The 15,125-nt window shown below is 44.9% G+C and overlaps 1 protein-coding gene across 2 annotated transcripts in view; it reads right to left on the minus strand.

Moving 5' to 3' along the window:
• Positions 1 to 15,125, minus strand: part of LOC135238906 (DNA repair protein XRCC4-like) — a 69,386-nt gene that overhangs the window by 49,985 nt on the left and 4,276 nt on the right. For both annotated transcript variants that reach the window (XM_064307071.1, XM_064307072.1), the window contains exons 2-3: positions 12,747 to 12,893; positions 11,176 to 11,366 (exon numbers count right to left, since the gene is read on the minus strand). In XM_064307071.1, coding sequence (XP_064163141.1) covers positions 11,176 to 11,366; positions 12,747 to 12,885 — 330 coding nt within the window. In that variant the 5' untranslated portion in view covers positions 12,886 to 12,893. The remainder of the gene's footprint in view (positions 1 to 11,175; positions 11,367 to 12,746; positions 12,894 to 15,125) is intronic.

Genomic DNA, 15,125 nt, shown 5'->3' on the forward strand with positions numbered 1-15,125 from the left:
TCTCCATACAGCCTGGGGGGGGGGGGGGGGGCTGGGGGCACAGGGCTTTACAGCACGTCAGCAGGAAGTCTCTGCCCATGCGTCCGTCCCTTGTGCCGAGATCGTCCACCTTGCAGAGCGATAAAAGGAGGGAAGTGGAGAGGTAAGGCCGTCCCAGCGGACACAGACAATCTGGAGCTGCCAGTCAGCCTTTCCTGATGTCTGGCCTGCCGGTTACGTGGGTGGGTGAGTGGGTGGGTGGGTGGCCAGAGACAGGGAGGGGTGGACAGCAGTTTGTGGGCTGGGGGGTTAGGTCCAGTCCCTGACTCATAAATCACTGTGACGGCCTCTCTGGTTCTTCTCAAAACAACACCGACCACATCAACGGCAGAAAGACAACTCCGCACAACTGACGCACCCGGGACGTTCTTTTCTGGAACAGGGACAGATGTGTCAGAACCACTTCCTGTGGCGTTCAGAGACGCCCTCAGACGACAGGAGCCGATCAGACCGGGAAGTCTGTTTCAGAACGGCGTGCCAGCTTCCCGCGCCTTTCTGTGCTCCGGGCTGAAGATAGCTATTTATCTCCATTAAGCCTAAGGGGGGGGGGGGGGGGGGGTGGGGGGGCACAGGGCTTTACGGAAGTCTCTGCCCATGCGTCCGTCCCTTGGCCGAGAGCGTCCACCTGGCAGAGCGATAAAAGGAGGGAAGTGCCAGTCAGCCGGGATTCGGAGACGCCCCCAGAAGACAGGAGCCGATTAGACCAGGAGGTCTGTTTCAGAACGGCGCGCCAGCCGAGTACAAAATCATTCCATCCCATTTCTTAGCCAAAACATAGGCCATCTGGTTATGGATTTTGGTAGACATGATTCAGACTTCACGGGCAGAATTCAGCACAATTCTTTAGCCAAGCGTAAAAGCCAGAGCCACACAGAAGTCCTTATAGTCTTGCCTTGGACAGCATCTGAAAAATTACAGGCCATCACCACACTTGTACAATTTAATATTCATGACTGTTTTGAGATCTGAAATTCAATTTGATTTTGCTGATAGGTACTTGAAAACAAACCCCCAGAGAAAGTGTTTATTTGGATGTACCAAGTCTACGCCAAGTCGACAGAGCTTGAGGGGCAGAAAGATTTACTGGTTTGAATTGGAACACATTTTTGTAGTTTTGGTTAAAAAAAATATTTCCCTTGGTAGCACACTACCAATGCAGCCTTTAAAAAGCACACTACCAATGTAGCCTTTAGAAAGCACACTACCAATGCAGCCTTTAAAAAGCACACTACCAATGTAGCCTTTAGAAAGCACACTACCAATGCAGCCTTTAGAAAGCACACTACCAATGCAGCCTTTAAAAAGCACACTACCAATGTAGCCTTTAGAAAGCACACTACCAATGCAGCCTTTAAAAGCACACTACAATGTACCTTTAAAAGCACACTACCATGTAGCTTTAAAGCACACTACCATGCAGCCTTAAGAAGCACCTCCAATGTAGCCTTTAAAAGCACACTACCAATGCAGCCTTTAGAAAGCACTACCATTAGCCTTAAAGCACACTACTGTACTTAGCACCTACAATGCAGCCTTTAGAAAGCGCACTACCAATGCAGCCTTTAAAAAGCACACTACCAATGCAGCCTTTAAAAAGCACACTACCAATGCAGCCTTTAAAAAGCACACTACCAATGCAGCCTTTAAAAAGCACACTACCAATGTAGCCTTTAAAAGATGAAGGCTGTTCAAACGCAGGCTGTACAAAGTGTAAATCACACAATACAGCATGAGACAGTACAAAGGGAGTAACTGGCTGAATTACTCTCCAAACCGGGGACTAAACATGGCTATAAGATCTAGACTTCATGAAAGTGAAACGTTCAGCCTGCGATAATGTGAAACACATGGTAAACTACATATTACAACATAAAAATGTATACATTTTATAGTTTTAAAAAATGGTATACGTAAAGTGAAATTTTAACTCTAGCAATAGTATATTACTACTACAATGGAAAGGACCACTGGACCACTCCTCCCCACAACAAAGACTGAATTGTGGGAGACCTCAGCAACACCGCAGATTTATTTTATGATTATTCAAGATGGGCAAGTGGAGGTCTCTTACACTGTAACTTTGAGTGGATAAACCTGCTGCACCAGACCAGCATGTGAGATCAGAGAAGCAGTCCATCTAAACCTCTTCCTTATGCTCTCGCATGGTTCCAAGTTCATCCTATCATAAATTATATTTTACACACTGAAAAAAAAGTATGTGAAACAGCTGGATATTCTTCTACTTTTTGAATATCAAGACAGGGGAATCACTTCTTAAAGAACACCTAAAAGACACCCAAAATGTGTTCACTGTATTCGTTTTCTGTAATGCCTTTATGGACACCGTAGCGGCAGCATTACAGACTTCACAAGCACAGAGACCCATCTGAAAACACGGCGTTTGGGCTCCGGGGTCAGACCGGGGCGGGGGTGTTATCAGGCGACAGCGCCGTAGCGGCGTGTTGCGGGACACGTGAGCGCGGGGCGCTCGGGGGAGAACAGGCGGTCGCCGTGAGGAGGGAGGAGAGTGCTGATCGGGCACTACAGCGATCGGTGGTGCGAAGTCCAGGATGACAGGACCGCCACAGAGAGGACGCGGGACGAGGTCTCCCTGTCAGCCGGAGGGGTCGCCCCTGTGGGCGTCCGTTTCCGTGACACCGTACTCAGCGCCTCAGTGCCTTGGCTCAGTGATACAGACTGACTCCGCCCTCAGGTTCACCGCGAGCTTTACACCTCCCTGCACGCTTAACACCTCCACAGCTCCTTCACCCCCCACACAATACTTTCAGCACCAGAAGATTCCCCTCATTCAAAGTTTCAAGCAAGCTACGCTAAAATAGATGCCGAGCTATTCCTGGTGTAGTTTCGGCTCCAGAGAAACATGTCCCACCAAAGCTAATGCAAACACTGCCAAATGGGTTAGCCTCTAAGCTGAGATCCATTAGGACTTGAGTGCCTCCCCTCCAGTGCTGCAGCAAGCTGGGCATGACCTAGGGTAGGGGCCCCCCTGAGATTTTTGTGGCACACCCCATGCAAAAGAAGGGCCTGGCGAAAGGGCCAACACCCCGATGGTGGGGGGTCGATCCCCTGCAGCCTCTGCGGTACCGCAGTGTTGGCCTCCAGGGGCGTCCCGCCTGTGCCAGTAGACCCGACGCAAAGCAGGCAAGCTGGGGGCCGCGCCGTGACGCTCACCACATGGCGGTACTGCCACTTTCCCGGAGCCCGTTTGATTGGTCACAGATACGGAGCCCGGTTTCAAAGCCTCTTGCACTATCCGCCTGCTCTGTAGAGCAACTTTTCCCATGCCCACGGAAGACCACCGGTATTGCATCAACGTTAGCCCTGGCTCCTTGTTGTTAACTGAAAGATGGCCTTGGACTGAAATTGACTTGTCTTATATAGAGCTCAACTCGGCCGAATCAGGAAGGTCATCTCTGAGAAGTTCCCTGGGTGATACTGAGAGCTGAGCGTGGTGAACGTAGACCCTGTGTTCGAGGCACAGGCCGCTAGCGGTTGGAGTGGTGACAGGCTCACAATTAGGCCTCACGTAAGCTTTTCCACAAGCTGCACTCTTGTTATGCACAGAAAAGAGGTCTACAGTCCAGTCACCCATTAGGTTGCACTTCTTTTGCTGGTGTATCCTAATGCAGTTATGTAACATGGTGCCAGTTATGAAAAGTCAAATTTCCACTCTCTCTTCCGCATACCTGAAAACTAAAGAAACACGATATTAGCTTGGTATGCAGGAGGGATTTCATTTCCCTGTGTAAACATGCATGGGGGAGCTTATGCTCACAGTAATGCCCTCTGCACTATATTTATTCTATCCTCATTTCAATTCTTTTTTAATGCAGAGCTGAGATGCACATCTGCTAATTGTATGGCTGAATTCACTGACAGCTTTTTTTTTTTAAAGATCAAAGGTTCTTAAATTATGATTCTCCAAAAGAAAAATGTTTTTATCATCAGGTACAGCAGCTTTCTGGCAGGAGAAAATAAATGTGTATAAAACCAGATAAGCCACCAGACATTATGTTCTGAAGGGGTAAACAGAGAACTAAATAGCTCAATTACAACTGTATACCTGGAGGAAAAAAGCTCACAAGCCATCTGTGTTGGCTATTTGTGTATAGCTACAGAAAACATTATTTTCCTGTTATTTTATATATATAGGGAGAGACCATTTTGGAAGTGAATGCTAAAGAACATCAAGTATTCAAAGTTATTTATGAAGCATGTGACATATCCATATATTCAATTCCTTCCTGTGCTGTGGGGGTACAGTATATGCTTTTCACTGCCAGGTTCTTCTGTACTGAACTTCCAGATTCCATCTGGGGGGTCATATTGTTGCTGTAAAAAGCTCTTCCTAACAAAAAGTGATATATGTTTTTAAGGGTGTATTGTATGTGGAATAGACTGAAAAATATTAGCCAGTGGTTAATCAACAATGCAAATTGCATTAAATGTGGTTGCACAAACAGCTTTCGATACTTAAGACATTTACTGAACTTACTGCACCTTGCAGCATCACTGTGTATCTGGGTTCCCACACAGAGACGGTACGACTTGCTCCCATAAGAATGGTTTGCACATAATGATAAATCTACACTGTTTTGGAGCCCTTCCACGAGAAAAGATTTATAGAGGGAAGTTCAACTCAAGGATAACGGAAGAGATTATCTCTTCAAATGGCATTACTCGTCATCCTCTTTGTGCCAAAAGGCGTGGCACGTCAATGTTTTTAAGCCCCCATATCTCTGAAAGGCAGGCCGTGCTTGTTTTATCTGTAAACATTACAATCCACTCTTTTTGGGTAAAAATGCTAAAAGGGGATAAAGTCACTCGCACGTAGAGGAGAGGACCTGGCGACTCTTTACGGGCTCCCCAATCGCCCTCGAACCTGCAGCAGTAGAAAGACTCCCCCTCGGACCGATGGGAAAGACTGGCAGATGGATTCAGCCTTAGAACATTGAGCCATGGCACAGCAGAGATGGAAGAGGGCTTCCAGGAAAATCTCATCGGTCAGCTTGCTGGGAGTCCAGAAGAGGGAGACCCACTGCAGTCAATTACATATCCCTGAGTGTGGGCACAGGCTGCATTGACTCTCCTGCTGATTGGCTGAGGTTTCACACATGCTTCCAGTCACTCCCCCCCCCCATCCCCCAAAACATTAACAGAAATCAAATACATCTTTCTTTCCTTCAGTCCAATTAGGTTCTACTGTACAACATTAGGTCACATTATCGAAGACACAAAAGACTTTATTATACATTATTCAACACATCCTAAAGGGATGCTTAGAATTTCCATGACATTTTGTACTTCCTAAGCAATGAAACAGCTGTGCTGTTTGGTAGATAAAATTTGCGTTGCGGTTTGTCTTTAACCCAAACTGGTTTTGTTGCAACACTTTTTTTGTTAACAAAACCAGAAATCAGTAGCAATTCTGCAGTGACCACATGAGTATGTACTCTCCAGCGGTATAGAGAAAGCTCCCGAGCCATGACTGCAACCGATGTGGTGGGAGAGAGAAAATCTGGGTATTACACGTCATGAAAACTGACAAAGCCCCACAGCACTCACACATACACGCACCACCAAATAAATAACACATATTATTACAACAATAAATGACAACATTTGTATGAAGGATCCTAGTTGTGTTGTCTGATCACTGTACATGTAAGGTATTCCTTCACCAAGGTTCATTTCTTTTTTTATTATTGAATCATTTTAAAACTATTTGACTGTCGTCATAGTCTCAGGACCAGTTAGAATAAGGCTAATATCGCTGAAATGTTTATAATAATCCTGACAGTTATAATCATTCGGATGAAAAATGCTAATTCTAACCAAGGCTGTGGAGCAGACTCAAAGCAAGCATGGAGGACTGGAAGACTGCACATACAGAGGTTCCCTGGCAAGCTTTCTGCCAACAAGAACACAAGCTTAGAATATCCGCTTAATAGGAAGGCATGACTTCACCCACATTTGTGAGGTGTGCATTTGGTGACAGGGGGATTGTGGCGGGAAGGGGGTAGTAGCAGAGACAAACCGGGTGGTGTAGAGTGAGGTGAGTAAAAAAAGTAATTGTACAAACACATCAACCCAGCTGATCAAACAGCACACCTGTTCAGAGACCAGGGCCAGCCCCAAAACACCCTCCCTGTCACTCATCCATCAGGAAGGGGACATGGTTATCATGGATGGGAGAAAGAGAGGTTCTCACACCCAGCCCATAACACACTCATTTTCTCTCTCTCAAGAAACGGAGATACCATGTTTGCACACAACGTCGACAATATGCATTGCATGCCTACATAAATCACCATCTAACTTTTACAACTGCTCCGGTTTTTGAGTGTGTAAGAACAGATATCGCCACTTAAAAATAAAAATCCAATGTTGTTACCTCATTATAACTTATTGTCAGCATATGAATACAGTATGTTAGAGTAGCTTTGTTCATATTTGTCAAGAAGGCAATGGTATGGTGGAATTCACATGTTCAAGCTCACCGTACAGCAACTGATATTGAGAAGCCGCTTAAGTCATTTATGATAGCACCTAATCATCATCTCTCACACCGAGCATAAACTATCATCTCTTTCTGTACTGTCTGTGACTGTGTCTGTGACGGTGTGTGTGTGTTGAGTATATGTGTCATTAGCTATTAGTCATTTTAAAAAATGCTATTGTATTTTATGAGGTTTCTCTGGGATGCTGAAGTACATCCTATAATACAGTGTCCCACTATTTTATGTACCTAATTAGTAGGCCCACACCGCACAGTGGAAAGGGTTTTTTAAAAGCCTCCAATAAAAGGAAACCAAACCTCCATGTAAAGTTTTTCTCCACATAATAAGCATGAGGCCCACAGTCATTTTTATGGTAGCGAAGGGAGGTATTTTACTCTGACTCAGATGCTCAACGAAACAGTACCTCCACATCGCAGTGCCAACCCTTCCAAACTGTGTAGGCCTGCAGACAGACAGATGCACAGAACCTGCTCTGGTGAGCAGGTTCTCTTTACCTTTGATCGGCTTACACATAAACTGATGTAGTTTAATTTCTTAAAGTTATGATAAGCAAACACATCGCAATTAGGCAATTTATCATAAGTGCACAAAACCTCTTTCTTCACTATTTCACATTGTAACGCACAGTAACACGCTTTTTTTTAGCACAGATAATTATATGTGCGAAAAGGTCCGGAAAACACCTCAACCCCCTTCCAAAAAATAAAACTCTGGAACAATGGCGGAGGAGGTCTGCAATATTTCAGCATGCATTCATGGCAGCTGTTAGGTGTTTAGAGTGATGCAGGAGCCCAGTTCCGTCAATTAGGCTGCAGTTGCGAATGTTTGCCTAGAAACAGGGTGGTTGAATGCTCAAAAGTTTATACAGACGTCTATCAGAAAAACAACGGATTGTTTTCCTGGAATTTATGGATGGACTGAGCAGAGAACGGATGGTTTGGGAAGTTTCCCACAGTCAGGATTTGCCCGGGGAGCAGGCCCGAGGCACGATCAGCGAGCCAAAACAGACAACGGCGTGCTCCGCAAGAGGCCTGTGTTCTCGCTCTAGCTTCATCAAAAAGCACGGCCCTTCAGACCGGGCTCCAGAGACGTGTAATGCAGCGCAGTGCTGTTTAGCAAACAGAAGACAATCCCAGATCCATCCGTGGGGCAGCCTAAAGCCTGGGAGCTCAATTACAGCCTCCAGCAGGAGCAGGGTGGTCCCGCTGGGCCCCTGCTGACAGGATAGCCGTGTGGTGAAAGGCCTGCTTCCATCCCCAGCCTTTGGTCACATGCCTTTATTTTCTTAAGAGGCACAGATGACATGTGACACCATCACTCACATTCCTCTCAGCCACCATTTCAGTTATTTTTTTCATCGTAATGAAATGCTATTCTAATGTTAAGGTTATCTGCGACAACTTTTAAACTTTTTTTTTTGACTAACTCCAACACAGGTCCACATCTGTGTCAGTCACAGCACGTTTCAGACAGGACCCCAAACTCAGCCATCTGCTTGGCCTGCTAGCTCACTGAGGCCAGTGGACCAGACGCTTACCGGTCTAAAACAAGCCAAGACCGTTCAACTGAAAGAGGAAATCAGACACGCATCTTGCGTCAATTTGCCAGCAGCCCAGTCCCCTAAAAGGACCCGTTAGTGACAGTCGTGTGTCAAAGAGTGCCATGCAGGTCCTCTCCCTGCCGCAGAGAAACTCAAGCACATTGATCACATTGATTATATCTGGGGGGGGGGGGGGGGGGGGGGGGGGTGAGATAAGCAGTCTTGCCTTCGCCTGATCTCACATTCTCCCCCAGAAGGATATGGGGGGTGGGGGGGTAGTGCCGGCCAGTCCCGTTTGTTTAGGTGGAGCTGAAGCCCCTGGCAGTTGCTGACTTGAGACTTAGTGGGTGGCCCTTTCTGTCGTCCTCCTCACCCACCCTGTGCACATCAAGCCCATTCACACCTATCTCCCCACCTCCAGCCAGGCCCCCTATGGTATGCTGCCACCTGTATGGCAGGAGTAGTGAACAGCACTGCACCAGGGTACACCAATGACAATGGCCATGCATTTTTCAGATACTATGTGGTGTGCAACAGCTTAATTATGACAATTTTTCACCTGCCTGTCTGACATCCGGAAATTTCCTTGACAAACCTAGGCTGAATGGCTTTGTGTCATCCTCAAATACTCTGTTTTATGGTCCATTGTAACAGTTCCTGTAATGGCACATTAAAATTGTTCACTGATATGGGGGTCCTACTGCTATGTGCTATGAAAGACAAAAGGGCTCTCTCATATTCCACAAGTTGCCCCTCCCCTGCTTGTAAGTGTACATTATGTGTAATTATTAGGCACAGTCAACCCCCAATAACTACATGCACTAAAGAGTTATAATTGTACACATAACCAGAGTATGCATTTAACAGAGGTAAGCAAAGTTGATGGTATTACCATGAGATCAGCAGCATATTATGAATTATTTTCTCAGCCTCAAAATGGCTTCCTTGACTTTCACTGGCACGAGCCTAGTGCCCACGTGGCACTAAACACCAATGACAGACTCCAAAGCCAATCAAAAGTCTAGAATCAAGACTAGACGCTCTCTTATACTTGCATTAGGGAAGCAGTAGAACACACCTGACTAATCAGAAATACATGTGAAGGCATTTGGAGCCACCCTGAAATGGGGGGACTATGTATAAAGAGTTCTGTAATTTATACATAATGCAACATAAATAAATAAAAATACCCTTTAATAAAAACTGAAAAGCACTTTAACCACATATGAATCGCTTGATTCCAAATCTAAAATTGGGGGAGTTCCGCGCCAAATCATGAAAGAAATATGCCTTTGTCCACAAATGCAAAGGCAAACACAGAAACACACACCCACACACACGCATACACGCTCACACACTAATCACTGTTTACCCAAAACCACAGCAACAACAATTCAATCAGTCTGTCAGCAGGGACTGCTGGGCCCTGTTGGTGTTGAGTCTGGGAGGTCTTGGATTCAAAAGAGATCATTTTGGCTTCTGTACAATCTATCAATGCATTCATCCAGTTTAAGCATTTTCGAAACATGTCCATGAACTAGTCTGAAGCCCTGCATCAACATTAATACTCAAGTGGAAAAATTCTGCATTAAACGCCAAAGATACTGGAGCAATCCAAGATTTACATAACTCACGGAAGCATTTTTCAGACTAAATAACAATGAAAACTTGACTTGGTGCAAGTTATTTGAAGCTATGGCCATCAGACAGTATCATTTGATTTTTATTGCCTTTGGGCTAATGGGGGGAAATGGCTACAGAATGGTCCATGAAGCATCGTTCGGCAATCAAGAAAACCAAGACCAAGCAAACCGAGCAGTGGAGTGCCTGGAGTAGACATTTCTATAGTCCAGGTGTTACTCTAAATTGCTCTTGCTAAACCTCTAAAGAATAATTGAAAGAATCCGTTTTTAAGCTCACTCTTTGACCTTCATCAAACTGTGCAGATACCCCAACCCAAACATCAAAGCCACCAAAAACCTCCTTTGTGCTAGTCTTCGAGAGCACAGTGGTCTGAGACTAATACAGTAGGGAGGGTGGAGGCCCAATGACCAGGGAGACCCTGCTGATGGATTTCTGAACACGGAGAACAAGACGCGCTGATGGGCTGTGGGCTGAGGGCCACCGATCCCACCTCAAAAGTAGGGTCCAATCAGGAGATTAGGTCCCAGCAAAACTCCATTTACATCTTAATTTCATTTTTATGTGGGGGAGAGGGGGCTGGTACTGGGTGATAACAATGAGGGAGGAATACGGCATGTTGAATTTAAATAACTCTCATAAAACAGTGCTTCTCAATTTAAGAATTACTGCTACATTCTGTGGCCAATGGACCCTAAATTACTTAGCTCATTAACCTAGGGGCTTTGTAATGTACCCCAAAATCCACCAAGGAATCCACCCTCACTTCAGTTACAAAGTTTGGAGCTCATCGGTGACTTAAAGCAAAAAAGAAATACAGCTTCATTAGTGAGTTACTAGTGAGTTGTGACCAAAACTGAAAAATAAATATTCATAGTCGAGACATGTAAAGGGCAGTTATCCATAACAAGCATCGCATAACATAATTTATGTATCTGTGCTGTACAAGACCAAAATGTGGTGAATATTCATTCTTTCCTCACATCTGTTTTACGGTTGAAAATCGCAAAGCGAAAATGGTTTGGTAAATCATAAGTACAACAAAGTGCTGTGTTCTAAAAGGCATGTAAAAAGGAGGAAAAAAGCATTTTTGCCTAACAACCAATGCAAAACCAGTACAGTTTACAGCCTGACCAGTACAGACTCTCCTGTGGATGCTATAGATGCTATGTTCCAGGAATATTCTCCATTTGACATCAAGCTTTTTAGAGAGAATCTAGAGCTGATGCGATCCCAATATGAAAGGGCTGGTGCTTCCTAAATGTGAACCATGGATCCTATTATAGGATTTAATGCGTGTGTGTGTGTGTGTGTGTGCAAAGAGCTAAACTGAGAGGATCACCTCATTTTCTGTTTTACCTTTAGATGTATTACACTCAGGACTGTAGAACAGTAGTCCTTGCAACCACTCACCGAGATGTCCTTCTGCGCCTTCTCGTAGGACAGGTGAAGGACACCGGACTGGGCGGAGTCAGGGGACAGGTGGAAGGTGTAGCCCTTGGCCTGCTGTCCTTCTTCAGTCAGTGCAAGCTGAAGGTCCTGCACGTACTTCTCCATCTGTATCTCCATCTCCTCTGACTCCCGGATGACATCACTCGCAGATACTATGTACACGGACACCAAGAGAGAGGGATTAGCAATGACCATACTCAAGAGAGATGGAGAGAGAGAGAGACACACAGACACAAAGAGACACTGATTAGCGATGACCATAGATGAAAGACAGCCACAACCCATTTATTATCACGTGGCAAAATTATCAGGGTTAAATCAAAAGCAAGAGTCAAAAGTAATCGATTGGAGTTGATTTTACACTGAATATTTTGTTGTGTATACACACAGTCAGGAGGAGACAGGCACAGTCTAATAATGTAGGCACACAAACCAATGGAGACTAACAGACACAAAAACACAATGCTGTGCTGCTCATTCTTGATTGATTTTCCTTACATCACCACCATCGTGGTGTACTGTTGGGAGCTGTGCTCCTTGTGCAAGCAAAGGCCTTGAATTAGTATCACTGAGATCACTGGGGGACCTTTGCGGGACTCAAATCACCCCACCATTCCAAATAGGGCCCTGGACCTCAGAGAAGTAATTTGGCTGATTCTTACGGACAGTTACTACGGTTAAGTCTCTCAGGTAGCTATTTAATGCCATGTGTTTAGTTAAAATCTGAGCGTTAGTTTTTCCCCCCAGAATATTCCCCGGCAGTGAAGGAACAGCAAGTGGTCAACGGTGGCCATTAAGACCAGGAGAGGACATTCTGAGGGCCCTTAAGTGACACTTAAAGTTCACAAGTTTAAGTCCTCGAAGCTTTGCACACAATGAATTCCTGAATCCCTTTTTCCTGCTCCCCGGGCCTTCACACCACACACGGCACTACATTTACTCAACCCTGTTCTTAAATGCCCTGTGAAAAGGAGGAGCTTATTTTCAGTTGTAGAAAATACTTCCCTTTTAGGAAAACAAACTTTCCCTTCAACTACTGTGCTTGTTGATATATAGCCATGACGTAAATATGTTTAATGTATTCATAAATTTTAGCGTAATGTTCAACAATTAATCTTCAATAATTTGTTTTCTTTTTCGTTGAATGTGTCCGAGGAGTTTTCCAGGAGGCTACCTCAATCACTGAAAAATGGGCCTGGGATCAATTTCAAGTTTTCCCACACTCCCTATTTTTTTCTCCTTCTGACTTATAGATGCACGTTACAGAAATGAATCGTAATACATTTCAGAAATGTAAGGATTACGCAACATTACATGGAAAATCACAAATCATATCCAGCACAAGGGCTCTTTGTGTCCACACATGGTTATGACACCCCCTGCACATTTTATATTTGGAGCTAATGTCAGTGCTACTCTTTTTGCTATAATTCTTAGCTGGGTTTTTTTTTTTTTTTTTGGGGGGGGGGGGTTAAGGGCTGATTCCAACAAACCCAAGAACCCAAGTTTACTCAGGGATTCCCTGGACCCACCTTTGCCATCCCAGGCAGAGACACCGTCGGAAAGGATGACAGTGAAGCCTCTCCCCAGCTGCTCTCTCCAGGCTACCTTCAGGAAGAAAGAGTGCCCGGGCCTGTTGGAGACGCTGATCCCACGCACGCTGACACTCATTCTGAAGCCTGCAGACGAGATATATTAAAGGTGAGAACATATGGAGCAGATACAAAAAGACACAAATGCATTATGTTATGCATAAACATAATCAATGCATAACGTAACAAAATGGTGGAGCAACTAGTGTTATTGGGTATTCACCAATTTGAATCGGTAAGTGTTTCGTTGCGGTGTATTTTTATTGGTTCACACAAGTCAGGGATTGAGAGCATGTGCTAGCCCCTCCCATTGGATTCAAAAAGCCTCATACTCACAATACAAGTTTTCTTCTTATTTCCTGTTACAAAACAAATACAAGGAGTTCCCCAATTGCCAGCTGTCTAGTCAATGGCCCACTACAGACCTCTGCTGGGCTGACAACTTTTATAAGGAGCAATCACTAAATTTCTCAAGACTGAGGCTGAAAAAAGCGTCTAGCCCAGGTATTGGCTGAATAATGTGACTTTGTGACCATGTTGTTAATCTACGCAATCCATTCAGCTCCTTGATTTTGTCCCTTTAAGCCCTTTTTGACTTTTCTAACCTGGTTGGCTACTCAATCATTTTGGGAATGCCCTGACTAAAAGTTTAAATGTTAATGTTTTACTAGATTCTGGTGTATTGTGAAAAATTAAAAACATAAATTATACAGGATGCAGTAATGGTTTTATCACCGATAGTGATTTTGAATGGATTTTAAATGGTCACCAGGGGGTCAAATGTAAAAAATATACTTTTTTGGAACAAACGTTGCTTTTATAGAAGTTTTAGCAATTCAAGAAATAATCAAATGAATGAATCATTGTGGTCTCAGCTGGCATGTGTGGCACACTGTACCGTTCTGTATCGATAAAACATTTTTATTAGAGAGGAATGGAAAGTTTTTAATATGAAACACAGATGTGTCAGCATCAAGAAGTCAGAAACGCTTACGGGAAGTGTTTTACTGTGGACCCTGAGACACGTAAAAGGCTTTCAGCTCAATAATAATTGCTGCCCCTCTATCAGTCCCTGTGGATTTAGTCTTGTGCATTATTACACACAGGTTTTACTGTAAATGCAGGGCGATGCTTAACACACACGCAGTGCTAGAAGCTGCAACACACAGCAGGCTGTCCCTAATGAAAGGACTTCACAGTGTTGGGCTCCTGGTCTCTTCAGACCACAAGGAAACCCCACTGGGATTGGCAATGGGTGTTCTGGGCCACCACAAGGATGCCGATTACAATGGGGAGCGTGGGGTGTACCAGCAACATGGAGAGCACTCAGCCTTTGTAGAGAATAGAGAGAGAGAGCCCAACAGAAAATAAAAGCGTAGTGGTAGATTTTTGGGAATTTTTTTTGCCCCCACAGTCTTGTACACTCTGGGTGTGGTCAGTAACTCAGGGTGGTCATTTCTCTTCTCAGGCAAAGCCAGTAGCGACCTTTGCCCTGGCCTGGATTTCAAGGTCATTACTCCCTCGAAATCAAGGCTTTTTGGAGGAGCATTTCAAGCTGTTTCTGGATCTTAGGTATCGTTTGAAATGAAAAAACTGAATCAATGTTTCCTCAGCCTTAAACATACTCACAGACATCACCTTAATTCACCTTGGACTCCACCGCTCCAGTCCAATGTAAAGGCAAAATTAGTTCCAGTCATTAATGTACTGCTCCAGGTGATTCGCATTGTCCTTGTCTGAGAGTACAACACCCAGTGAAAGGCTATTTATTAGCTTCTGACCCCACCAACATTACTATAATTAAACAAAATAACTTTCTCGCAATGTCATGCAATACACTGAACACAGAAACTCTATCAGCTTTATATAGGCCTACCTACAAGAACTGTGCTGGGACAGAGAGGATGGTCAAAAAGCTTTATTCACCCTTCTGGATCCATTAAACTAAAGAACAGCTGTCGCCATACAAAAAGAGCACTTTATGCACCCTAAGATTTTTCCCAGAAACGATTAACGGTGGCTTTAAAGGAATGGCGCACGGAATCGACAGGTAACAGGCACCCCCGTCGACAGATCGAGCCTGACCGTGCATGCTCCGCGACAGATTAAACTTTAACCCCATAAAAACGGGCCAGCCATTCATTAGTTACAGTAACAGCTGCGCGGGCGGCGATGGCCGGCGGTAATGACAGGCGTGAGCCCCGCCGCGCATTCTGCTGCCACGGAGACGCTGGGGCCAGTTCAAAGTCGCGGGAGGAATCCCGCGGTCCTGTCTTTAGCCCGCGCGGGCCCGAAATCTCCGTAAATCAGCTGTGCGCT

This window comes from Anguilla rostrata, chromosome 14, assembly GCF_018555375.3.
Source record: "Anguilla rostrata isolate EN2019 chromosome 14, ASM1855537v3, whole genome shotgun sequence".
NCBI classification, from domain to species: domain Eukaryota; kingdom Metazoa; phylum Chordata; class Actinopteri; order Anguilliformes; family Anguillidae; genus Anguilla; species Anguilla rostrata.